General features: G+C 46.2%; 2 protein-coding genes across 3 annotated transcripts in view; one reads left to right on the forward strand and one right to left on the reverse strand.

Moving 5' to 3' along the window:
- dmxl1 (Dmx like 1) lies at window positions 1-26,471 on the forward strand. Of its 2 annotated transcripts, XM_077003499.1 has the most exons (45): window positions 1-139; window positions 1,397-1,497; window positions 2,033-2,158; window positions 3,088-3,162; window positions 3,259-3,337; window positions 3,420-3,543; window positions 3,664-3,730; window positions 3,855-4,033; window positions 4,124-4,328; window positions 5,264-5,432; window positions 6,959-7,147; window positions 7,274-7,512; window positions 7,641-8,319; window positions 8,424-8,545; window positions 8,629-8,718; window positions 9,194-9,296; window positions 9,385-9,504; window positions 9,702-9,899; window positions 10,095-11,732; window positions 11,833-11,943; window positions 12,147-12,316; window positions 13,047-13,144; window positions 13,236-13,401; window positions 13,727-13,976; window positions 14,089-15,161; window positions 16,096-16,272; window positions 16,554-16,630; window positions 17,216-17,337; window positions 17,539-17,781; window positions 18,086-18,282; window positions 18,413-18,567; window positions 18,722-18,807; window positions 18,952-19,153; window positions 19,315-19,432; window positions 19,806-19,868; window positions 20,852-20,938; window positions 21,030-21,151; window positions 21,694-21,835; window positions 22,120-22,180; window positions 22,424-22,551; window positions 22,904-22,981; window positions 23,066-23,157; window positions 23,360-23,412; window positions 23,510-23,727; window positions 24,339-26,471. In XM_077003499.1, the coding sequence occupies exons 2-45, from the start codon at window positions 1,411-1,413 to the stop codon at window positions 24,564-24,566; spliced, it is 9,006 nt and encodes a 3,001-aa protein (XP_076859614.1). In that variant the 5' UTR covers window positions 1-139; window positions 1,397-1,410; the 3' UTR covers window positions 24,567-26,471. The 2 variants fall into 2 exon arrangements, with proteins under 2 accessions (XP_076859614.1, XP_076859615.1); XM_077003500.1 differs by lacking the exon at window positions 19,806-19,868.
- Window positions 26,163-27,370, reverse strand: part of hsd17b4 (hydroxysteroid (17-beta) dehydrogenase 4) — an 8,106-nt gene continuing 6,898 nt past the window's right edge. Inside the window, exon 24 of the mRNA XM_077003501.1 lies at window positions 26,163-27,365. Within this exon, the coding sequence (XP_076859616.1) occupies window positions 27,276-27,365 (90 nt within the window). The 3' untranslated portion in view covers window positions 26,163-27,275. The remainder of the gene's footprint in view (window positions 27,366-27,370) is intronic.

The following is a 27,370-nucleotide window of genomic DNA, read 5'->3' on the forward strand; positions in this document are numbered from 1 at the left end:
TCCTAGCTTTAGCTTGTTAGCTAACTAGCTATCTTTCTGCACACAAATGTGAACAAGCGATGTGTATGGCATGTGTCTCCCATAATGGGGGAATACACATTACTGTCAAACATATTCCGCTACTTAATGAACTCCTGAGGTAAGACTTCTGTGGTTTAACTTAAGTAAACTCCCATTTATACCATTTTAAATAACAAAATCTGTGATGAGCTTGCTACTGTTAGCTATCCAGCTGCATGTTCTATATAACATCCAGTTAGCAAACTACCGTGATAAAATTTAGACACATTTATCTAACGTTAGACCAGTGTGCTAGTGTTAGACGAGTGCTAGTGTTAACTAACTAGGTAACCTAAAGAGTTAGTTTGCTTTTGCGGCAGTTGGCTTATATTTCTAATTAGCTTGCTAGCAACATGAACTGAGTGCACGCAGGTTCCGTCAGTAAACGCAGTAAATATTTTATGTCGACACGTTTCTGAAGCGGCAGTAATGTTGTCTAGCTGTGATATCTGTCTAGTTTGTTGGCCTCTTGTTGTTATTCCTCAGTACTAGGTAGCTTTAGTAATATAGCTAGCTGTCCTAGCGGACCAATTATGCCACTAACTTGGCGCATTAGTTTGAGGCAGGCGTAAGTTCCAGCAACACCTTCAGTTATAGAGGCTAACTAGTAATGATTCAGCTGGCTGTGTAGTTAGAGTGACCGGTCAGGTCTGAGTGATAGTGGTTCTCTAGCTAGCCTGCCTTAGCTTACTTGACCTTCTGGCTAACCATCCAGTGACTACGATCTAGTTTGGACCCTTATTTTTCAATTCCTTAAATTCGCTTAAGCTCATAGTCACATTGGACGCGTGACTAAGAGCACTACTAGTGTAATGTGGGGGGTTTTAATGTCTAATCTTGTTCCCAACATTAACTAGCTAACCTAGTTGAGTTATCTTAGCTTGTACGTTAGGAGTCTCGAGCGCATCGTGTCGTCACGTGAGGTGACTCGCGACACGTTCAGTAGCTGCAGCTCTCTAGGCCTGTAGTCATATCCTAAATATCACCGCTGGTAGCTTGATTAATTGGTTTACTTTGTAATACTAAAGTAGCTAGTGAGGGTATATTCACATTAAGGCTGTTTTAATGTGAATATAATTCGACAGCGTTTTTTCGCCTGTCGAAATTTGAGTGTTCTCTTTAGCCCTATAAAAGTTAGGATACGTATTTGGGTATAGTAATGAAGGTTAGGGAACTAAATGTACCTAGGTAATACATTGTCATTTTGTTTTCTGGCTTTACTTTTATTTACCTTTTTCTTATGTGGATATAAATGACAGTTGAGAGAAGCATAATGAGAGGTGACTTTGTAAGGGTTTGTCTATCAGTTGTTCTAAGGATGCAATTTGAAATTTAGGTGTGCCGAAGACAATGAATCTACACCAAGTGCTTACTGGGGCTGTCAACCCTGGGGACAATTGTTTCTCTGTTGGAAGCGTAAACAACCTTCCCTTCACGGTAAACCCTGTGCATTGCATATTGTATGGCACCATTCCCATAAGTCATTTTAACACTTTCATTCTTTTACATGGTAAAAAAAATCAGTATCTTCTATTTGTGTGACTCCAGCTCCAGCCTGTTACCTAGGTGACTTTTTTTGCCAGTTCCTAGGAGATTGTGTCAGTTCATGATATGCATCTTTTAAAGAGTCTTTCTGTCAGTGTTTCTCAACACAGTCCTCAGGGCCCACTTGACAGTTCCACAGCTTTGCTCTGTCCAACCTCCTGACAATTAGGTTAGAGCAAAAATGTGGTACTGTCCACAAGGTCTAGGTTAAGAGAGATTGTTCTGTATTACGTAAAAGCAAGCTTTGTAACACGCATTTTCATTTAAGTTAATCGGTGGTGCCCGTAGAGCTGTACTCGCCGAAGAGCTTTTTTGCTGTATCACTTTTGTATCTCCGTAATGAGTGTGTGTGACCCCTGGGCAGCTGGAGTTTTTCCATCTGTGCTTCCATGTTCTGAGCACCAGCTTGTGTCCCCGTCTGCTGAAGGCTTATGCGTCTGGCTGTGACATTGTAATCTTGGGGAGTGACTTTGAGAGGCTTCAGATCATCCCAGGTGCCAAACATGGTAACATCCAAGTTGGATGTGTGGACTGCTCTCAGCAAGGAGGACAGGTAAGAACTATGAGTCACTCCTACCAATTTTTCGGAAGCTAGATGCCACATGTCAGAATGATCTGGGTAATTTTATCTTAACTCCCAGTAGTTATTAACATAGGCCTATCAGTTGTCCAGTTGGTTTAATTGTGGTTTAATTTAAAGCATGGTGCATGCCAACTGTCTCATGTAAAGCTTCTGATTGTGCACAGTGAGTCCGTAAATGTCTTTTAATATAACTGAGTAATAATTAGGCCCCATACACAGCAGTATTGTCTTGTGGTTTTGTGTGTGTAGATCACATGCCTTAATGCCATTAAAACAGGAAATGCAAGTGTTCACAAAAACAAAACAAACACAGCTGCAGGTCTAAGTCATGTATCCTTGCTTGCCTTCTCCAGACTGTAGGAAGGTTAGGATAGGTGGGCTAAGCTTACCACGTTCCCTGATGCTCCTTCATTGTTTAGGACAGACTGTCCAAAAATGTGACTGTGTCTTTAAGATAGACAGCTTAGAGTGACTCATCCTTGCATGTGACCCTTTCTCAATGGAGAAGCAGAGTGCTCTACTTTAGGTCTGTACCCAAGCTTCCTTACTGACCTATCCGTCAGCTACAGAGAACTAAATGTAGTGTGAAATTACAGCAAATAACCCACAGGGGTTTAAGTATTAGTTCTTTGCTGTGAAACAGCCATTGTGATCAATTGCACAATACAAGGTATAAGCTTGTATCACCACCACAATGAAAAGAGTCTAGCTATACTTTCAGTGTGTTTTATTTTTGGCCTATATTATATTTAGACTATTCTTATGCTGATTTACATGCATTCCTGACATTTATGCCGTTTTAAAATTATGGAATAAAGAGGTTGCAAAGGTGAATGTTGTGCAACTCTTTAACCCTGAACTGTTTTTTTTTCTTCTGTTTTCCGTGTTATCACTGACAGATTGCTGCATCCTACGGTAACATTATTTGCATATTTGAGCCTGTGCAGATTAGCCCGAAGGGAAAGTTGCAGACGGTGAGTGATCTTGTTTCCAGAATCAGGTATAGAATTGTCTCTTTTGACCATTTCCTGTGTTATTTTGATGTCTCCTGTATTTTTAATCCTTAACAGAAACTGAACTACCATTGGCAAAAAACTGGCCAGTTTGTCTTGCAGTCAATAGCGCACAACCTTGCTTGGAATCCCACAGGTATATGAATGTCTGTACAATCACACACAGGTCAATATTTCTGGTCTGGTCTGACACCTTTTTGTCTCTCGTCTGCCTGTAGGCACTAGTCTTCTGACTGGGTCAGCTTGCCTGCAGTTATGGTCCAATGTGAATTTCTGCTGTGATGCTGAGGGGCGAAGCATCAGTGATCCTCTGTGTTCCTGGAGGTGTATATGGAAGTGCAAGTAAGTCTAGTTGTGCATGAAGGCGCGTGAAATTAGCATTTAATTTGCATTGGTTAATTTGCTTTATAGCCTGTGGTTATGGGCTAATAAAGGAGTCTTTGATCCTCTTTATTGTTATAGGACTGCCTCACCTAGTCACCTAATGAGGTTTTCTCCCGGGGGCGAATTCTTCGCTACTGCAGGGCAGGTATGTACGTCACACAGCACAGTTCTGTTACTCCTTCACGCCGATGGCTTGTTCTCTCCTTGTTTCTCTCCTTGTCCTCTTAAGTCTTGCGCAAGTTAAAACGTAAGTGTGGTCTTGCCTTCAGGATGACTGTTTGGTGAAGGTCTGGTACAGCACAAGCAAGTGGCAGTCAGATTCCCCGAAGCTGTTCACTCCGCCCGAGATCACCTCCGAGGGTGAGGTCGACTTCTCCTTCATCTACCTGGCGCACCCGCGCTCTGTCACCGGTTTCTCCTGGAGGAAGACCAGCAAGTTCACGCCCAGGTGAGGTGCTTCGCCCAGAAGCTCCCACGTGCCGCTAGAGCGACCCGGCCGGCGCCAGGCACTTCAACCAGCTCCCGTCTCTGCCCGCAGGGGCGCCGTGTGTAACGTCCTGCTGACCTGCTGCAAGGACAGCGTGTGCCGGCTGTGGGCCGAGACGCTCCTCCCCAGCGACTGCCTGCTGTCTGGGCTCAGACACAGTCCTGGCGCTACCAGCAACAGTGGCAACGCACCGAAGTTCACCGGCATGAGGAAGACCCACTGTAACAACAAAGGCCAGAGTCTGAAACCGCTGGAGGTGAGTCACGTTTCCTCCCTAGATCAAAAAACCTGAGCAAATATCCTCACACTTTGTGTCATTTATACCGAAATCTTTCAAGACAACCAGTGCGAAAAGGGCTTTGATCACCGCTTGTATTTCCAGCTTGGTTTTATTGCTGAGCTGAAGATGGCGATCTATGCAGTAGACTTTCAGAGGCACAGTGCTGTTTCTTTCATGTTTTCAAGAATGTAGTCTTCTACGGAAAAGCTTATTGGTAGCAAACACCTGACGTGCTTTGTATCCGCCATTGTTGACGTCTTTTATGTGGCGTGCGGTGTCAAAACAGTCAGAGGGAGAGCTAGTGTTAGAAACTGCACTGAAAGGGTTGATGGACTCGGATTTTTGATTCAACTCAAATATTTGTTTGTTTGTTTGTTTATTTATTTAAAAGGGGACAATGCATTTTCATAAAACACATGATTATACATGGTTAAAAAAGCCAGAATTAGCCAAAAGGCTAGTTTTCATCTGTAGTCCCCGGGCCATGATGTAAAAAGGCAGTAATAAATTAGAAAAAACAAATTAGAAATTACAATTTAAAAAGAAGAAAGTAAGAAGGGGAGGACAGACTACAATACAGTATAATACAGAAAAAACACTTAGTATACAATTTAAAAGAAAGACAACAGTTTATCATATCACTAAAACAGCAGGCTTATCTTTTAATGTTGGCAACTATAGGTATTAATAAGCCACATTTTCAAATTTCTATTTTAGAAATGAGGAATTCTGCAACTCAAACTTGCATTGCATTAATGTTCAACACAAGACATGCAGATTTTTAAATTAACATATATTAATATTCATAGTTTATAGAACAGGCAAATATTTTTCCCCTTGCTCTTCTTAACCAGAAGCAGACTGGAGTGTCTTTTTAGCTCAGTTCTGACCCATTCTGTGTTTGCCCCTAGCTGAACCTGGTGCAACCCTGGGGGGGGTCAGTCAGGTGCCCGGCCCAGCCTGCTCACACAGGCCTACTGCCTCAGCAGCAGAACAAGCATTTTGCGCACAGGGCCAGCGTCCCCAATGCCAACGCCCTGTGCCACTTCCACATTGCTGCAAGCATCAACCCGGCCACAGGTAATCACAGGATTTGACTTTCTCTGTCAGTCATGCACCCCTCCACCCCCTCCACTCTCTCTGCTTTCTCACATTTTTGTCAGTATCCCATCCAGAAATGTAGCTTATTAGTTAGTCGATCACATCACGGAAGTGACGAGAAACGGGGACTGAACATAGAGGTGTGTGTTCATTGTGGCTGTTTCTAGGTTAATAATTACTAGTCAGAATGCTTGAAAGTTTAACTGCATTTCACACAAATGTCCTGTGGCATGGCCTAGTTGAAATTTTATGACTGGGTAAGATGTTTGCCACAGTGAGTAGGCATTTTGTGCGAAGCAGGAAAGGTTATGTCAGAGCGTGGGTGGAGGTACATGCACATAAATAGGATGTGGTGTTACCACCATGACCAAACCAACCTGGTGTCAGATGACTGTCACGAGTAAGAATTCATTTGTAATGCTGAACCGCTGGTAAGACTGGAAAAAGCTATTAGATCAGTCAGATTCTTAATCTGTAGAAGTCTTACTAATTTTATAAATACTCTAAAGGCTCTATTGTTGTGGTCACAGTGTAAATGCAGAAATAAGACTGACACAGGCACGTGTGGGTGAGGCAGATATTCTGGGTTGGGTTAGTCGGAATACATGATCAGATGCGGTTAGACGTGCTGCCACAATATCCAGACAGATGAACTCCTCTCGGTCCTTTTCAAAGTGGCGCGTGAGCTGGCGACACAGGAGAGGGACACTTGCGTCATGGGAGCGATGGTGCCGCAACGCTAGCAGCTAGAGGGACACTTGTGGATGAGGGAATGGGACGTGCTTGTCATGGAGGAGCAGAGCTGTGACACCAACATATAAGACACTGGAAGAAGATTTAGCATGATTTATGAGGTTAATCTGGCCTAGGAAGAGGGGCACATCATGGATGAAACCCTTTCTGGTGGCATTTGGCAACACATTAATATAGTAATAATAATTATGAGCAAAACCAACAATGTTGCTCACCTTGAAAATGAATATTTACATAAGCATTTAAATATGACTATTTAAATAATTTATGTATGTAATGTAATGACAAACCAACTGTCTGATTCACGTTCAATAGTCACAATAGAATCGTCTTCCCTTATGGAACAAGAGAAACTGCAATGAGAAGCTGCAACTGCTTGGAGTGAGGAAAATCCCATGATGCACTTGTGTTTGCTATAAGAGTAGGCCACAGGAGGCGGTAGCACAAGTGCGGGCTTAAGCCAAAACGTGTTCAAAACTCAATGTTGTACTGGTGGATTTTGAATGTCACGGCCCCGTGGCACCACTCCACCATGTTGGAGGTGTGTTTGTTTCTGTTCACCATTAACAAATGGCAATAAATGTGCGTGCTCCCACACAAAACTAGTAACGTGGCCTTCGGCAGCTTTAACGCTCCAGCACGTCCACGGGATTAAACCCCCTGCGTGTTTCATGTGTAAGCGGCTGTTTTAGAGAGCTGTATCCTTCACCAGTCGAATGAGAACTGAAGCAGCAAACGTGATCTTTTACCAGATATCCCTCTGCTGCCCTCTATCTCTTCTCTGAGTGGCTCTGATGAGGAGGAGCCCGGCGGGCCCTTCACCGTCCACTGGCTCAACAACAAAGAGCTGCACTTGACTCTCACCATGGAGGTGTTTCTCCAGCAGCTCCGGAGCAGCTTGGAGCACCATAACCCACCGCATGTTGGCCAGGTCAACGGAGGTCAGTGCTTTTGGCACCCGTGCCGTCTCTCCGAACGGGAGCCGTTTGCATCGTGATGTGGCGGTGTGATCTCGTACTATTTTTTAAACGTTTACGAATTGAAACGTTTCCCGTCGACGGCGATAGAGTGTGAAGAGGAGGGCGGTGCGGCGAGCAGCGAAGGACGAAGAGGAGAGAGGAGTGTGGACGGAGCCTCCGTGCCCCTTCCTGCGGCCGCGGTGGAGCACCAGGTGGATGTTTTACTGGGGGACTGGAACAGGGGAGCGGACATGCTCTATAGCATCCACCCCATGGATGGCTCTCTGCTGGTGTGGCACGTAGACTGGCTGGATGAATACCAACCCGGAATGTTCCGTCAGGTGCAGGTAGAAGCAACGGGTCTCCTATTTTCTTATGTGTATTGGTAGTTGTTTGCATGTGAATTTGTTGACGTTACGTGTTACGTGATTACCAGCGCAATTGGCAACTTCGGTGGCACGTGTTTGTGCGTTAGGTGTCTTTCGCATCCCGGATCCCTGTCGCCTTCCCCACCGGTGACGCCAACTCCCTCAGCCGCAGCGTGGTGATGTACGCCTGCAACAGAAACGTGGACCTGGCCATCCAGCACGGCCGTCAGCGGCCCACGGCCCTGCCTCGCTCCTCCTCCGTGCTGGTGGGCCTGGGCCAGGGCAAGCCGTGCTCCAACAGCCTGCGCCTGAGCATCTTCACTCCCAACGTGCTGATGATCTCCAAGCACGCCGACGGCTCGCTCAACCAGTGGGCGGTCAGCTTCGCCGAGGGCTCGGCGTTCTCCACCGTGCTCAGCGTGTCGCACAAGTCGCGCTACTGCGGCCACCGCTTCCACCTCAACGACCTGGCCTGCCATTCGCTGCTGCCCCTGCTGCTAACCACCTCGCATCACAACGCCTTGCGCACGCCCGAGGTGGACGGCCTCCTCGCCCGGTCCTCGCCCGGCCACGTCCCCGCCAGCAACAGGAACCGGGCGTCGGTGGGCACCATGTCCCAGGATCCGAATGCCATCTACAGCGAGCTGATCCTGTGGAGGGTTGCCCCGGTCGGGCCGCTCTCCTTTTCAGGGGGTGTGTCTGAGCTGGCCAGGATCAACTCGCTCCACGCCTCCGCCTTCTCCAATGTGGCTTGGCTACCAACGCTCATCCCCAGCACCTGTCTGGGTACGCATGCCCCCGTTTTAATGGTACTTCTCTTCAGATATGTTGGAATATTTCCGTAATCAATCTTTGTTTCATGCCTTCTCTTTAATTCATGTGATCCAAAGGGTTGTATGGTAACTCGCCAAGCGCCTGTTTTGTGGCGAGCGATGGCCACTCCCTGAGATTGTATCAGGCAGTTATTGAGGCCAAGAAACTGCTGAGTGAACTTTCAAATCCTGAAATATCGGTAAGAGTGGGCCATATGTATTATTTGGGTTTTTATGAGCTATAATTAGTGAACTAATTAGTGAACTGGTTCATGCTCCTCAGAAATATGTTGGGGAAGTTTTCAACATCATAAGTCAACAGTCTACTGCAAGGCCAGGGTGCATCATTGAGCTTGATGCCATCACAGACTTTGTGAGTATATGATTTCACATCCCAAACACTAAAAACATTTTTGCAGTTATTAAGCTATATATGCCAGAATGTTTTGCCATATATTAAAAAACAGTGGTGATTCATTGATGTGACGAATAAAAATTCGCTTGTATTTTTCTTTATGAAAATCATGTGCTCTTGTCGGATCTATTAAGCATTGTAATTCATTACAACATTGGCAATGTGTGAGACTCCTCAGGTTAGCCGTGCTCACAGCACACAAGAAGATATTGGATATCCGTGTTATAGTCTCATGAGAAATCAGTGTTGCAGAAGGCAATATTGCAATACATCTTGATTAACAAATGATGTATTGTATTGCTGTATAATAAATTAATTCTAGTCGGTTTCATTTGGGGAATAGATGGTCATGGAACCATTTTGGTGTTTCGCTCTCCTTCAAGTCCGTTGTTGTCGGTGCAGCTCTTCACAGTCCTCTGTAATGCCTCCACAGCAGGGGAAACAGACCCAGTTGCTACATGTGTTCGAGGAGGACCTCATCTTAGGAAATGAGAATAAAGATGATGGCTCACAGGAGCTCCCGACCACTGAGAGCGGTAGGGATCCTCTCTGAAATTCTGTCTGATGTCTTCCAGCAGTCAGGTTGCCCCAGTGAAACGTAATGTGCCCTTGTCCTTCATGTAGCCTCAATGGTCACACTCTTCTCAGCACGCTTCTTCTTGGTGGTGGTGGAGTTTTCCCAGAGTGGAAGATCACTTCTGCATATGTGGCATCTGCAGTTAGCAGCAGTTCCTGTTGCTATGGGTATGTATAAAATGTTTACATTTGAAGAATTTATTTATAAACAGAATTTTTTTTCTTTGTATTTCAAATGGAAAACCTATCCAAAGCGAACTCTGAAACCTTTGACGGTTTTTTGCTGTGCCTTTCACAGGGTGCTCTGTTTATTTGTTGGTTTAAGATTTCAGGCAATTAACCTGTCTGACTTTTCCCCAACCCAGATGACACGTCGAGCCCTGCTAATAAAGACAGCTCAACATTTAACTTTGAGTCTGCCCCACCAACAAACCAAAAATCGAAGCTTAGCAGGTCCAACCTGCGAAGTGCCTGTCGTCTCACGCTGACCAGCAAGAGGGTGTTCAGTGAGGAACTGAACCTTCCAGAGGGCGTTGAGGTCATACGTGTAACGCCAGCCGCAGGTGTCCATCCCACCCATACTGACTGTGGCAATGGCAACAGACAAGTCAAAACGATAAATAACTTGATTTGTCTCTGTACACCTTTTTGTCATGTAGAAGCATAAGCAACAGTTGATCACAAGCCAGTTTGAGCCAGAAGAAGCCAGAAGAATTCATTTGTGCACACATGGTAACGTCTTTCTGAATTCATTGCAGGCCACTTGAGCTCATCATCTCTGCAGCCAGCTGGTCGGGCTCCGTATCTTCTCGCCACATCCTGTTCTGATGGGACAATGAGGTTTTGGACTTGTAGCACAGCCTATGATGGCGATGACATTCCGGACACGCCTACTTACACCTGGGACGAATGGCCTTTGTTGGTGGAAGAAGGCTTACCCAATAGCAGTGCAGTGAGCATTCCTGGCCGGCCAGTGGGCATCAGCTGCTGCCATACAAGTCGAGTAGCGGTTGCCTACAGAAAATCTCTAGGACATGGAGTCAAGGATCCCCACATCCATGTGAGTATATTTCAGTGCGAGTCCACCGGAGGCTCCCAGTGGATGCTGGAGCAGACGCTTAGACTGGACGGTTCAAGTAGTCTCACTGGTAATGGCTCTGATTATCACCTGACTTTGCCAAGCCTACATGAAGGTTTGCAGGTTTCTGGGGAATGTACGGGCAATAATGCTAAAGGATCGGTCCATCTAGACTGGGTTTCTAGAGAGGATGGTTCTCATATATTGACAGTAGGTCTTGGCTCTAAACTGCACATGTACGGGCCGTTGTCAGGAAAACCTCCCGAACTGGGTCTGTCGGACAGCGGCAGAGAGAGTTCCTCTTCTCGGCTTGTTCTGTTACGGGTGGTGGACTTGGTTTCTTCTGTAGAGGGCTCTTTGCCCATCCCGGTCTCATTGTCCTGGGTTAGAGATGGTATCCTGGTGGTGGGCATGGATTGCGAGATGCACGTATATTCACAGTGGCACCCGCCAGCCCCAACCAAATTGGGACTGACTACATGCGGCACAAACGTTGGCAGCGTGAACTCCATTACTAGCGCACTGAAGCAAGAAGGCTCAAGTCTGCAACCTCCTAAGAAGACACTCACTAGGTCTATGACCAGCCTGGCTCAGAAGCTTAGCGGTAAGAGAACCATGTACGACCTTCCGGAAGAAATGGAGGACTGCGGCTTGTTTGAGGCAGCGCACCACCTGTTCCCCACCCTTCCTCAGTATCACCCAGTGCAGCTTTTGGAGCTGATGGACCTCGGCAAAGTGCGACGAGCCAAAGCCATCCTGTCCCACCTGGTGAAGTGCATAGCCGGAGAGATCGTGGCTCTGAGAGACACCGCCGTCAACCAGGACCGACGTTTGCGATCCCTCAGCATCAGCGCCAGCGGCAGCACGGCCAGGGATCCCAAGATGTTCAACAAGGCCGAGAACGCAGATTACATCGAGATCGACTCGGTCCCGCCTTTGCCCCTGTACGCTCTGCTTGCTGCCGACGAAGAGCTAGCCCCCAAATCCAAAGACAAAACGTCCAGCGTAGGTGGGGACAGCGGTCACGGCTCCAGCCGCACGGACACCTACGATGAGCTTTTCCAGGCCACCGCCATGAGCATGGAGGATATGGACCCTTTAGATGGGGAGGACGAGGACGCCAATGCTAAAGTCATCGATCTGTCTCAGTACAGTCCCACCTTCTTCGGCTTGGAACATGCCCAGGTTCTGTCTAGCCACCTGCTTCATTCCAGCCTGCCAGGGCTGACGCGAATGGAGCAGATGTCCCTCATGGCCTTGGCTGACACCATCGCCTCCACCAGCACTGACATTGGAGAAAGTCAGGAAAAAAGTCAAGGTTGGTACATTTTGGCATAGTATATGTCTGCTCTTTTTTTTTTTTTTTCGCTGACGGCATTATTGTAATAGAGGCTTAACCACATCACCTGCTAAATCAGGTGGGGAGACGCTGGATGAATGTGGGCTGAAGTTCCTGCTTGCTGTGCGTTTGCACACCTTCCTGCTGACTTCATTACCTCCAGCCCATCGTGCACAGCTCCTCTGTCAAGGTACGTGTACAAAGCAAATACCAGTACCAGCATTCCAATAATCTCCAGTTTAAAATAGGCAAGATGGGGCATTTTAGGAGACGTTTATTTCTTTCTCTTCTCCTGATTTGATCACCTGCCTGAGACATCAGGTGTTGCTCCACACTTGGTGCCTTGTGCCGGTTTGTGAACTTGAGGCTCAGTAATTGCTTTTTGGCCCACAGGACTGTCTACCTGCCACTATGCTTGGGCATTCCACTCGGAGGCTGAGGAGGAACTGCTCAACATGCTGCCTGCCCTTCAGAAAGGAGAGCCCACCTGGCCTGAGCTCAGAGCTATGGGTGTGGGTTGGTGGCTGCGCAGCACCAATAAGCTTCGCAGGTGCATTGAGAAGGTCGGTGAAGACGAGACACCGTTACTGATAAAATAATACAGCATAAGTCATCAAATGCAAACATTTCTTTCCCTCTTTCGATGCTTTTGAAGTGACATCCTGGCTGTGTTTTTCGAATGTTGGAACTGTTGTAGCTATGCAAATATTTATCTACAAGAGTTTTTGATGGTGCAAGGATGTTTTAAGGATGCATCTGCTGCATTTGTTTGCAAATGCTCACTGACTGTTTTTTTAAATGCACATGAATGAACAGTCTCCGCTCATGTGTGCGATAGACAGATAACTAGATAACCAACCAGCAGACTAAGGTAGGAGTGCACATGCAGTGGTAACTGAAATCACAGATAAAGTGGTCATTGTTTTAACATTCATCATGCTATTATCCAGGTAGCTAGTTATATGGGTGGAGTACAGCTAAGAGATTTTCACTACCTTTTATATGATCTTATTCATTGCATAAATTGCACATAGACTAAAAATCTCTTTGGATATCTTGTTTAACATGTATTGTAAGTTGTGTCTGTAACACTTACTGGAGTGAATTAATATTTTGGCATACTACATAACAGATTTGCTATCAAGAGACGGCTTGTATTCTGTTTCTGTTGGAGATCTCCAAATTGTTCTAATGTCCTGCTGTGGATGGCAGTCCTGTAAATCTAGTCTTGTTTTTCGTTGTGTTTTCATTGCTGCTAGTCCTTTTAATCAGTGGTACCAAAACTCTTACCAGGTGGCTAAAGCCTCGTTTCAAAGGAACAACGATCCCTTGGATGCGGCCCTGTTCTACTTGGCTATGAAGAAGAAAGCTGTAGTTTGGGGACTGTACAGGTACACTCGGCTCACAGTCGGCTTGAATAAGATTAAAAGCCATATTCCACCAGCATGACTTAAACTTGACGATGACCTCTGTTCTGTGAAGGTCCCATAAGAATGTGAAGATGACCGCTTTCTTCAGTAACAACTTTAATGAGGACCGGTGGAGGAAGGCAGCCTTGAAGAACGCCTTCTCCTTGCTTGGGAAGCAGCGCTTCCAGCACTCGGCAGCCTTCTTCCTGCTAGCAGGTTCCCTAAAGGATGCAGTTGAGGTAGCGTGTTTTTTTCTTTTAGGAACATCATTGTTTTGTAAAATATAAACATTGTATATTTCATGTGAATGATAACTTGGATCACTTTTTAAAAGACAAGATTTGATGGATGTTTTAACAAAACTGTTGCTGAGAACAAATGTGATTTCAAGTCAAACTTTTTTTCCATTTCTGAGACGTGCTTTCTGTGCGTTTGCCGTTCCAAAGAGAAAATGCTAAGGTGTCTGTAAAGGCTTACGACCGCTGTCTTGTATTTCCTTGTGTCCCTTATACATGTCAACATCAACAAATCTAATTTCAGTTGAACTGCTGTGCTCTCGTTCAGGTTTGCCTGGAGAGGATGCAGGATCTGCAGTTGGCCTTGGTCATTAGCCGGTTGTACGAGTCCGAATTTGAGACATCCTCCACCTATAAGAAGATTCTTCAGAGATATGTTCTGGGTGAAGACCATCAGATTCCAATGCATCAGGATCCCTTTTTGCGTAGTATGGCATACTGGGTTCTAGATGATTACAGCAGGGCCTTGGATACTTTACTTGAAGAGCCCAAACAAAATTTCAATGCTTCACACCAAGGTGGGAAATTATGCTATCCAGGACAAATTTCTATCTTTTTTTATTTATTAGTTGTGGTAGGTATTTTTGGCTTTTATCTGTTTTGTGGCTGTAACCAAAGTATCTCTTCCAGGATCTCCAACCATGTCTCCATGTAACCCAGCGGTTTTCAATTTCTACACCTACCTCAGAACTCATCCGCTCCTGCTTCGCCGCCATTTTGTATCTTCAGATAAAGCTAAAATGGGTCTGACGGCTGAAAGCCGCATGGCTGACTCCATTAGCCTCGTAGAGAGAAGACTCTTCTTCACCGCTGCTAGTGCTCACCTACAAGCTGGCTGCCCCATGTTGGCTCTGGAGGTCCTCTCCAAAATGCCCAAAGTTGTCAAGCGATCTAAACTGCTGCTCAACCAAGACAAGCCCTCACCTACTCTCACTGGTTCTCTGAACCTTCCCAGCCAGTGCAGGAAAGACAGGGCCTCCGGGTTGGACTGGTCCCGGCATGAAATGAATGGCTTCGAGTTGGTCTCCGATACCCTGTCCTCCCCGAGGGAAGACCACAGCCACTCGGACTCTGTGCTTAGCTTTGACTGGAGCCAACCCTCCATAACCCTCCAAGACGAGCCGCTTGAGCTGAAGTGGGACAGCGATAAAGAGGATTCTGAAGATGAGGAATCGGGCCTGGCTATGAAGCACATCCACCCGGAGAGCTCCGCCGTCTCCCTCAGCGTTCCCAACTCCACATCTGCTTCCATGGACACCGAGCCGGACGACTCCCCCATCCTGTCCGACGACATCCTGGCCGCCCGACTCAAGTTCATCTCCTGCCTGAAGATCCTGACGGCGGAGCTGCGGACGCTCTCCACGGGCTACGAGCTGGACGGGGGCAAGCTGCGAAGCCAGCTGTGTCACTGGCTGGAGCGCGAGGTGATGGCCCTCCAGAGGTGCTGCGGCTACAACCCCAACCTCCAGCGGCTGCCCGGGGGCATCGGCGTGGATCTGGGCCGGGACGGCGGAGAGGAGCGGAGGGACGAGGGCGACGTCGAGCAGGCCAGGGAGGAGCAGCGCTGGCGCAGGCTCTGGCTCCAGAGGAACCAGCCTTTGCTACGCATCTTCCTCAGCTACTGCAGCCTGCACGGCTCCCACGGAGGAGGTCTGGCCTCCGTCAGGATGGAGCTCATCTTGCTGCTACAGGAATCCCAGCAGGTAACTTGAAATCATCGCAAGATGTTCGATGTTCATCCGGGTTCACTCTGAGACTCATCCAGTCATAGATGGTCAAACTGTATGTGACGGTCAAGCTGCGTTCAAATGTTCATGGATAATGCAAAGTTTGCAAATGGAAACTTCCATTTAGTGGTCAGGTTTTGTTCTACCAATTAAAAGAATAACAAGGTGGTAGCAACAAGGTTGTGGGTGTGATACCTAGAGAGCATACATGTGTTCATTCTGCTAAATATGTAAATGGTGCCAAATTCTGTACGTGTAAATAGATTTGTGAGAAAGATGGAGTGTTGCCTAATTTAAGTGATTTAGTCGTATGCAGAATTTTTACAGTTGCTCCCTCACATTTAAGTGTTAAGTATGTTTACAAAATGCAATGTTGATATTTGCAAATGGTGATTTATAGTTACATATATTTAAAAAAATTATTCATGAGTTGTTCGCAGTTTTTTTCTCCTCGTCAACACCATTGTTTGGATGGAACCAGGTACCTGCAGCATTGTAAAATTAGATCAGTCTCAGTAGTCCTCAGCCGATTTATTTCGGAAAGACAAACTGTGGAGTTTCGGCACGAGAAGAAGTGCTGGGGAAATGTGGGTAGCCCAGCAGAAGTGAGACAGTTCCAGCACCAGCTGACAGATGGAGCTGATGCCCAGGGCCTGTTCTCCTTCCTGCAACACTTCAGACAAGCAGCCAGACGCCGGCTCCGTCTGAGAACGCACAGCGTGACACCCCGGCTGTCGCACAAATGGGCAGCCTCCTTCGACTAATCCTAATAGACTTTGTGTTTTCTGTCTCCTCGCGCTGACAGTGGGGCTTTGCGAAAGACTCCGTTTGAGCTCCACCCCCAACGGAATGTATAACGTCGGTGGCGTCGGTTTGTAATGAATTGTGCACATTTTCTTCTGTGAATCAGGATGATAGTACTCAGGTTCAGCAGCAAGCTTCAGTTCCTCTCCTGTTGGCCTGCACCGCTGGCACCAAAACGGTGGTGGCCAATCCCATAGTTCACCTGACCAACCTGACGCACGACATACTGCACACCGTTAACAGGCTGGACTCCCCTCCACACCCAGATGTCACTAACAACGAGGTGAGCAGCTACCTCCAGAAGGTGCCACAGCACTGGCATTACATAGACTGGAGACAAATCCCTGAAACCTGTTTCAGTTGGAATTCTACACTAATTGCTTAAATCTAGCAGCAGTTAGAGAATCTGTTTAGTGAACCTAACACTTTTTATACCTTGGAAATGTTCAAATGGATATAAGAAGAAGTGTTGGCCGTGGTGGTTACCACCACTGTCATGATGAGTTAACACCTTTCTTCAAACTTCCTCTGTTCTCATCCTCCATTTTGAATGGCTCCACTCAGATCTACGTGATGCACACCCTGGCTGCCTCCTTGTCCGCCTGCATCTACCAGTGCCTCTGCGATGGCCACAATTACAGGTGGGTCAGGCTCTGTGGGCCGCTTTCATTGTTGCGGGGCGGTGCCTGACACCCATCCACAGAAAGGCCACTTGGGGCAGACGGCATGCAAACCCCAGAGAGCCTGAAGAATGTTAACAGCACTTTGCCAAAACTGTTTTGTTCCGTCTCCTTCTTTTGGGGCCGCTTTTTGACCTCTCGGCAAAGCACATTTCATAAAGCTGTCAGACAAGTTTCTGACCCCCCATGTCAGCTTTGCTCATAGTGAGTGAATGCCCTTAGACAATGCCCTGTGGCTGGCTAGTGCCGTTTTGTGAAGGGTGTGGAATTCCTTGACATGTAGCCTTTGAGTGGATCAGCACACACATACAATCAGATTTAATAATGCAGTTATGTCTGTGAACGTTTTTCTTGTTATATATAAAAAAATTTGTTTTGAGTGGAGCTTTGGTGAGAAAGAAACTAAATTTACAGGGATACCCTAAAATGTTTTTGGAATTTATGAACTACTGTTTTGGAGCTACTTGGAGGTTTACACAATGAGTTTAGGTTTTATTAGCTTTATATTGCGTCCTTAATAAACCTGCAACCTCTTTCTTCTTGCAGCCACATCAACCAGTTCACAGGCACGGTGTACCAGAGCGTCCTGCTCTCCCATCAGCACCCTGTGCGAACACTCAGCATGGACGAGGCTGTCCTCCCCAACACCTCTCCAGCACAGTGGCCTGGTGAACTACTCTCTCCTATATTTGGCTTTATGTTCTCTCCACTGCCAGAACACTCCCGGTCCTTATTTAAATCACTTTTAGCAGCACATTGCATTCTAGAGTTAGTGAGCACTCCACCTGTCATTCTGTCCATGTGCCCAACTCCCTCTGGGCGATTGGCCGTGCTTTTACTCTTTCTGTGATTCATATCGCCCCCTTCAGGTATCGGTGCTTTAGTGCGCTTCCTGAGCAGTGTTGGAGATGAGAACCAGCCGGGCCTGGGAGTGCTGCTGTGTGAGATCCTCACCGCCGTCTACCTCAGCCTCTTCGTGCACGGCCTGGCCACCCACTCCAGCCACGAGCTCTTCCGCATTGCGGCCCACTCTGTCAACAGCAACCTGTGGGTGGCTGTGTTCGGTGGGGGGGCTCGCCTCCCTGTAATAGACAAGTCGAGCCCATCCTCAGGTGTGTGTTTGTGTTTGTGGGGGGAGCGTTGGTGAGACTTTTGAAGAGAACTGCTTATATAATGGGTGTTGCAGCTAAGAATCTAAGGCATTTATTCAATGTTTTCTGCTGCACCGGTTTATGGCACATACTGTAATTCTTCTTGTAGACTTTCATTGTTCGGCTCAAGAACTGTTTCATGCTCCTGATAATGGTGTCCTGTGTTTAGTCAGTTTCTAACTTCCCTGCATTAAAGACACACTTGTGTTGTGTGTGTCCGGAGTCTCGGGGCTTGTCCAGTCAGGTGACTCTCCTGTGTCTTTAGTGCCAGCCACGCCGGAGGAGCAGGAACGCAAGCAGAGGCGATTCAAGGTGCGTTCTCCCAGGAGCAGCTCCAGGGAGGCGCCAGACAGCCCTGCCAGCCCTGCCAGCCCCAGCCCTGTGCTCGAGCAGGAGGCGTCCGTCTTTAAAGAGCGCTTTGTGCCCCCCGAGCTCAGTATCTGGGACTACTTTATTACAAAGGTACAGGATGCTTTGTTTTCCTTGTGGGGTTTTTCTGTCGGGTTTTTTTTTTTTTTTTTGGCAGGGAGCCGGTCACTGATTTGAAATCCCGTGCAAATTTGCTGTTCTGTGTTCATGTGATCTCCCAAAGTCCTTCCTGCCGCCGTCTGCCAGCCAGGGCGAGTACGATTCAGAGGAAAGCCAGGGAAGTGAGGACGAGGAGGATGAGGAGGAAGACGAGGAGATCGGAGAATCTTTTGATGCCATTTCTCCCCTTCAGGAGCATTCCAACAACAACTCCTACAGGTGAGTCGGACTGCCCGTTTGCTAAGGAGCTCTACATGGCCAGTCACCTTGTGTTTCTCTGCCTTGCCTTCAGAATACCAGATTTCATTAAATGCTAATTAATGAATAAAATTAGCTTGAATGTTAATTGAATGCAAATTTCTTTCCTCTTCAGCTGGTGTTTGATGCGCTTGGCAATGGTGCAGCTGGTGCTGGTGAACCTGAAATCGTTCTATCCCATGGCGGGCCACGACCTGTTGGGTAAGACGGTTGCGGTTAAGCAGAATTTCATCCTACCATGCGTTCATGACTAGGAAAAGGGCTTTTGTTTGTTCAGTTTGGTTGCATCGTTTTCTCACCTGCCGCGTTGTCGTGCGTGTGCTCATTTGGACGTCTGGCTTCCAGACCTGCCTGTCTGTTCCCCGCTGTGCCACTCCGTACTGAAGACTCTCCAGCGCTGGGAGCAGGTGTTGCAGAAGAGGCTGGAGATCTTTGGAGGGCCACCGTCGAAATACATCTCCACACAGGCCATTGACGAGGCCATGGCGTCAGGACCTGCTCTTCTCCGACACAAGTCCCTATTGGAGCCCACTAACACACCTTTCAGGTATGTCGTGATAAGCAGGCTTTGTTTTCAAATACACACAGCCTTTAACTATGTTCCTACGCCCTACGATATTCAATAAACTACTTGATATTCATAAGCTACTTGAAACGAGTGGAAGTGTTTTTAAAGAGGCTCTTGTACACTGCTTGTTAATCCTTCAGGTCCCGGCATCGCTCGGTCCTTCCTGTGAAGAGACTGTGGCAGTTCTTGGTCAAGCAGGAGGAGGTGCAGGACATCTTCATCCGCAACATCTTTACCAAGAAGCGGGACCAGAATGAGGTACTCACTCGTCCACAAGCTCCATCAAGAGCGATGGCACTGCCCTTTCCACACTGTCAGTATTTTTAAAGCTGGAGGCTAGATTGATTTATTTATTTTGCATACAGTAGTACCTTTTTCTCATAAAAAAAATGCATAGTGCTTCAAGAATAATCTTTGTCTGTTCATGTGCCATCAGCTTTGATTGTGTTGTCTTTTAGTACTGAATTTTTGTAACCAGCATCCTGGTAATTTTGTTATTTGTGTACCGTCTGCTTAACGTGTTTTTTGGAATTAACAGTCTAATTCTGCATTTTTCTGAGTCCCATTGATTTGCATGTTTCATCACATTTCTCCGTCTGACTTTTTTCGTGGCTTTTTTTGAATGATTAAGTCGGTTGAGGACTGCACAGACAATATGAGATATTCAGGGACGGAGGAGCCTGGCCTCAATCAGGTACTGCTGGCCGAAACCTGGGGAGGGGGGTGGTGGGAGTGGAAGTGACTCCAACCAATGTGACATGATCTAGTTAGCCAAGTGTTGAGAAAGGGTAAAAAAAGGTCTTTTAAGGTCCCCTTTAATCTGGACAATGGTATGTGTAAACAGCCTCTAATACATGTTTTTACAGTGCAAACTCCCATTGAGCATTTGCAGTTCCGATTCCTGTTGTATTTGTAATTATTCCTTTCACATAAGCCTGGATAAGGAAATGCCGTTTGTGAATTTTTTGGCTAATAGCATCTTGATCTCACCACATCACTCTCAAAGTGCACAACATAACGCTAGTTTGAGTACTAAAAACCAACATGTTTTAAACATGCACGTAATGGCTTTTATGGATATTGTGTATGGACACTTTTGCCAATGTCACAAACCTAAATCAGACACATTTAAAAAGTATAATACTATCTGACTTACAGTAAGCATGTTCCATCTGTAATTTGTTATAATTGAATGTTGACCAAGCGGTTAGTGCTGTAGCAAGTCACATGTGAAAACTGAACTTCTGGATAATTATATGTTGTGCATCTTGGTTCTTGACCACACGTCCAGAAGCAAACAACCCTCTGGGGGAGAAATGTATCTGATTCTCAGGGTGTCCTGAGACATTTCATGAATGTTACAATAGTGGATGTGGTAGATGATGCAGAAAGAAATGAATAGAATAAGATCTATAGTTTCTTTTTAATTGAACATTAAAAAAATATATTTTCTTTGTCTGATATTTCGCATGAATATCCCAGGACCAGAATACTCCATGCTAACACACAACTAATTCAGATACCTAATTCGGCTACTAAGAATGCAGCTTGGTCCCGTCCCCATGAGCCATGTCCAGTGGCTCTCGTAACACTGTTACAGTGCGAAGATCACTGTGGACACAAGGTAAATGTTGGTGTCCTGGCGAGGCGTGGAGTTGACTACTGTATCTCCCACAGATCGAAGCAGAACTGGGTTACCCCGGGGGGAAAGCACGAATCATCCACAAAGAGTCTGACATCATCACGGCCTTCGCCATCAACAAGGTGCGAGGGGGTCGAGGGAAGATCGGCAGTTTTCCCGCCGAAGCTCGACAAAATGAGAAAAAAAGTCTTAAATTCCCTTTCGCCTTTGCAGGCCAATCGGAACTGCCTGGTGATCGCCTCCACCCACGACATCCAGGAGCTGGACGTGTCCTCCATCCTGGCCACTCAGATCCTCACGTGGGTGGACGATGAGGCGGAGACGGAGGTGAAAGGGTGAGTGTATCTATAATGTTCACTTCCCTTCTCTGGAGGCGTTTTTCTGGGAGGTGTAGTGGGGGGGGGGGGGGGTGGTTGGTACGTTTAGTTTTGGCACTTGCCTCTGAAACAGGAATGCTGAGAATCCTTTTGTCAAAACCGCCTGAGCAAGAAGAATGCATAAATGTGTAGTGTGGGTGGGTGGGGTGAGTCCAAATCTGGTCCAAATCTGCCTTTTTCTTTACTCCTGTTGTGTTCTGGAACAGGGCAGCGGCATTATGGCTCTCGAGGGGGCTGCAAATGCAAGTTCCTGTCGTCTTTACCTGTCCTGCACAATGAGTTCTGAATGTGAATGAGCTTCATAAATGTGAACTTTTATACCTGCTTTATACCCTGGTCTAGACAATTAAATTGTTACCACGAGCAGTCGTAAGGATCTGCTTGAATGTTCTAAAAGCAGTGATCCAGTTCAGGTCCAAAAGAAGGATGAGATTGGTGTGATGCAGCCTAGACTTGCATGGCTCATTTGGACGCGCGTCGTGTCTTGTGATGGATTTCAGCGGAGATGATTTCCTGGTGGTCCATTCTCGGGACGACTTCAACACCCTGCATGGCACCACGCCCTACACCCACAGCAGCCCCGGCACCCCCATCAACATGCCCTGGTTGGGAAGCCATCAGACGGGCAGAGGAGCAGCCATGGTGAGCACTCCCATGGTCCTCCACCCCGCTGCTATCGAGCCCCTCCACCTTTCCTACGCCGGCCCCAGCTGCCACGGCCTAACACACCCCCCCCTTTATTTAGTCTGCCATGTCATAAAGTGTCGTCTTGTGGGGAGTTACAATGTGTTCACAAGCAATACGTTCGTTTAGCAAATCTGGCGAACACTGAGCGTGAAGTGTCGTCTAAATTGCTGCAACGTGTTTCGTGGAGTCGACGATTCCATTCAGGGTTCTCACGGTCTCACCTTTGTCCTATTGTGTAGCTGATCAAACGGAACATCACCAACGTGAGGCGGATGACGTCCCACCCTACCCTGCCCTACTGTAAGTGACACCAGGCCTTTCTTCCTGTAATAGGATGAGAGCGGCTCACGCGAGTCGAGTTCCTCTCGTGGCGTGTGTGAGCTAATCTTTTCCAGCGCAAAAGACAAATCCCCTTTAAACGGTCTCATTATCGTCAGCGTAGTCCCTTTTCCGGGTCAGGGAGGTTTTCGTGAGAGTTTCATAGGCGGCGCAGTCATGTTTTCCCACGTGCTGGTGGTGATGGGCTCTTCTCTTTGCCCACAGACCTCACGGGCGCTCAGGACGGCAGCGTGCGCATGTTCGAGTGGGGACACTCGCAGCAGATCGTCTGCTTCAGGAGCCCTGGGAACTCCAGGGTTACAAGGATCAGGTTTAACTACCAAGGGAATAAGGTGAGTGCAACATGTCCTGCGATGGTGGTGTTGGAACACCATAAGAACTGCATTCAACTGCATGGGGGCAGTCATGGCCAGGTGGTTAGGGAACTGGTCTTGTGACCGGAGGGTCGTGGGTTCGATCCCCAGACCTGAGGCCATGACTGAGGTGCCCCTGAGCAAGGCACTTAACCTTCAATTGTTCACTTGTGTATATAAAAAGAGATAAAATGTAAGTCGCTCTGGATAAGGGCGTCTGCCAAATGCCATAAATGTAAATTCAAATTCAGATCACTTTTCTTGGATACAATAGAATATTTGTCACGTTCTTATAATAGTATGTGACCTATTTTATTTGACACTTCCTCAGTTTGGTATAGTTGATGCAGACGGGGCACTTAGTCTCTGGCAGACTAATACTTCAGGGGCCGCACCAAAACCATACCTGGTAAGTGAAGGTAGCTTTGGGTGGTGGTCCAAACACTTGGTCCTTTATGTTGAAGCAGTGACGACTGTTTTATTTCCTACGTAGACACTGCAGTGCCACAACAAAACGGCTCATGACTTTGTATTTGTGGGCTCCTCCTCCCTCATCGCCACTGCAGGCCTGTCCACTGACAACAGGTACACTGTGCACAACCGGCACTCAACCTTTTTATTTGTAAGTTTGTTTGAGAAGCATTGGTTCACTCTTTCTTCAATACACCAACCAGCTAAAGAGACAACTGGCCACTTTTCAGTTAAACAAAGCCACAGCAAGTGAAGTTGTCTTCTCTATCTCTCTAATTCTCTCTCCCTCTCTCCCTCCTTTCTTTTGTTCCCACAGAAATGTTTGTTTGTGGGATACTCTGGTGGCCCCATCCAGCAGCTTGGTTCACGGTAAGCCAAGCACGTCTCTTCTATCACACACACGCAGCACCCCGCGTTCCGTCTGTCCCGCGTAACCCGGGGAGGGGGGGGCGTTGTGTGATCGCAGGCTTCAGCTGCCACGAGTCTGGCGCCACCGTGCTCCTTCTGGCACCCAGACAGCAGCTGCTGATCAGCGGTGGGAGGAAAGGCTGGATCAGCGTGCTGGATCTCACGCAGAAGCTCCAGCGCCAGTGCTTCCAGGCCCACGACTCGCCCGTCAAAGCCCTGGCAGTGGACGCCACCGAGGAGCGATTCGTCAGCGGCTCGGCCGAGGGCAACATCAAGGTATCGGGGGGGGGCTCCGTGCCAGGACTGATGGTGATATTGTGTTTACTTTGGACGGTCATCAGACCTCTATCGTACTTGTTTTAGATACTGGACGGTCACAAAGGTATCAGACCTCTACCGTACGTGTTTTAGATACTGGACGGTCACAAACATCAGACCTCTACCGTACTTGTTTTAGATACTGGACGGTCACAAACATCAGACCTCTACCGTACTTGTTTTAGATATTGGATGGTCACAAAGGTATCAGACCTCTACCGTACTTGTTTTAGATACTGGACGGTCACAAACATCAGACCTCTACCGTACTTGTTTTAGATATTGGATGGTCACAAAGGTATCAGACCTCTACCGTACGTGTTTTAGATATTGGACGGTCACAAAGGCATCAGACATCTACCGTACTTGTTTTAGATATTGGACGGTCACAAAGGCATCAGACCTCTACCGTACTTGTTTTAGATATTGGACGGTCACAAAGGCATCAGACCTCTACCGTACTTGTTTTAGATATTGGACGGTCACAAAGGCATCAGACCTCTACCGTACTTGTTTTAGATACTGGACGGTCACAAACATCAGACCTCTACCGTACTTGTTCTGCGCAGGTATGGAGCATGTCCACCCAGGGCCTGCTGCACACCTTCCTGAACGAGCACGCACGCCAGTCCATCTTCCGCAACCTGGGCACGGGCGTCATGCAGGTGGAGACGGCGCCGGGCAACCACATGTTCTCCTGCGGTGCCGACGGCACCATGAAGATGCGGGTCCTCCCCGACTGTTTCAGCGCCGCCTACTGCAACGCCCCCAAGAGCGACGTCAGGTTCATCATGTAGCGCCCTGTGGAGCACCGAGCCACTTTTGCACATTGGTAAGATGAGCAATATGAAGACGGAAGGAGAGGGGCGGAGTTTGAAGACCCGACGAAGACGGGGCTCCGTGGTGAGCAACGTCCGCTTCAGACGTCTAAAAGACTGAGTTGATACTCTGATGGAGGTGGTGATGAAGCTAGAGAATTAGCCACTCTGTACAACCTGTATCAGGATCAAAATTAGACTGATCATTATACTTAAGCACACTATAGGAGATATTGTTCATCCCTTTTTGAAATACATGGGCCATTAAATCACAAAGTTTCTATATATATATCTATCTATATATTCGAGAAGTAAGCCTTAAATAATCAAATAATTGCTAAGCAGTGTTGTGATTGTGGTTTAGACTAAATAGTGATAAGTGTCCTTATATTTATACTTAAAAGGCATCAAACCTGGACCGCCGCACCTGGACACTTATTGGTTCAAGGGAGGTTTGTGATATCATTTGCATTCTGTGCTTAGGACTTTGTGACCCATCTTGCATATAACTAGGTTTGCTAGTTTATACTTGTATTCCTAAATATGGTATCAACCAGGTATTCTGTATTACTAGCAGATAAACAGTATTTAGTTAGTTGCCTGGTTGTAATTGGTTACATTCTGGGCGTGTACAGTCATTATGTATTTCAATACAGGCAATCATACATTTTGATGGTTCCCCAAAATTGACATTATAACAATTCATTATGTATCTGTAGTAAACATGATTATAGCGGACGGCTAAAATTCATAATCCAAAGCACTTTGCTTCATTCAAGCCATAGATTTTTTTCTCTTGCATTCGTGCTAAACTGGAAGTAACATTCCATAATTCGTTATAATAAACTGTTCTCTCCAACAAAAAATATTTTGCAGATATTGGTCAATTGGTGTCTGGTCGACATCTAATTGTCTCTAGACTTGAAAAAACTTCAGTGTCAGTCCTGGAGGATTTCAGCACTACATGGCTGGTCTTTTTTTTTCTTTCTTTCTTTCAACCATGGCTAATAAACAAGGCCTTCACGAGTTGAAGGAGTTGCGTCGTGGCAAGGAGAATGCTTAACAGGGCTGGGCTAGGAGTAATATCCTTCCTCTGTCATGCTGCCAAAGTCAAAACATTATCACTTCTATGCCTTTTGCTTATTATTTTATGACTTGTTCTTTGAATTCAAGGTAATGGGTGCACACTGTTGGCCCATGGTGGATTAGCGCAGACTGAAGTTCTACTGTCAGCCTTCTGCTTCATGAGGACTGATTGCAGTCAGCCTTTGCACAAGAATCAAACTCGATTGATGTAAAAATGTATATCGGCTTTATACTGGGGGACGCGACTGAAGAGAATAAAACAATTTTATTTCCTATGTAAATACAGATTCAGGGTGTAAATGAAACGCCTGCTTATCTGCTGACCATATGAAAACCATTTAACATAAGAATATTTATTACTAGTGTATAATTTAGATTAGAACGTAATATTTGACATATCGTTGTTTTAGAAATGCCATCATGGTACCACCATGCTCCTTATGCTTAGTTTATTGCCATGAGATTGACCTCACCATGCACAAACCTCACACAGCAGTGTCATTCATGTGAAGGTACACTTTTAAACCTTAATATCTAGAAATATTTATCATTTAGGATTTTTTTTATTATTTAAATGAAATATTTAGGATGACTGGATGAAATCGGTTATTTGCTTCATGATGTGAAGACGGAATCAGTTGCAGTTATGTAATGTGTAGCTTCTCAAGCGTTCTCCCTTTAACCTCTCAAATGTGAATATACACACAAATCTAATTTTATAAGCATAAAGATTATTGTAAATTGAACTATGTAATATATACCTAATGTAATGGTATAATAAATCAAGTTGATGCAACATTTATAATGTGTGTGCAGAAGTTTTGTCATTTACTTCATAGTAACATACTTAGTTGTATTTTGTTACACAAAAATGAACTTTATTACAAATTAGAAGTCCATATTAAACATTCTATATTTAAGACTAAGCCTAGGGTCATGCCAAGTAGCAGATCACAGCAGTCAGGTTACTAGAAGTTACAACTTTTAAATGTACACCCCTTTCCTAGCATAAATTCTGTATTAATTTTCATTAATATATAGTTTGGAAACCATGACTAAAGTCACAGAGATGTATTATTGAAGAGATTAGAACAAATCCATAACATGGCAACTGCTCACACTTTCCACTGATTAAGTGGGGAAAAAAAACTAATTTTATGATTACCTGACTAGCTAGGGGCAGCTTTGGGTAAAGATTCAAACCAGCTTAGCCTATTTGGATAAATATCAAGGCTGCCATATTGTAACCTGATACTAAGACCTCCAACCTACTGAGCTTAACCTTAATTTGATTAGGGTGGACTGTAAAAGAAAAAAAAAAACACTGTAAAGTACCGAACAATTGTGCTAGTAATGATTTACAGGTAAAATGGAGTTACTACCACATCTGTAATTCTTGGAGCACACTAGGTAGATTTTTCTTCATTCTATAAATTATTTTTTATTAGTAGTGTAGGAAAATGCTATCATTCTCATATTAGAGCTTAAATGCCACTGCAGACTCTAGCTTCTAGAAATGATCAGGATCACTGGTACACGCTTGATGAAAGTGTGGTGCGGGTTGCAGCTGCATGGCTCTCGGCTGCTGGGTGGTTTCGAAGCCTACAGCTTGGCATAATCCTTCAGTATTGTCTCCAGTTTCTGGCTCAACATGATATTTCCTCTGACTTTCAGTTTGCCAGCGAAAAATGCCTATG

Source organism: Brachyhypopomus gauderio, chromosome 4 (genome assembly GCF_052324685.1).
Source record: "Brachyhypopomus gauderio isolate BG-103 chromosome 4, BGAUD_0.2, whole genome shotgun sequence".
Taxonomy (NCBI): Eukaryota; Metazoa; Chordata; class Actinopteri; order Gymnotiformes; family Hypopomidae; genus Brachyhypopomus; species Brachyhypopomus gauderio.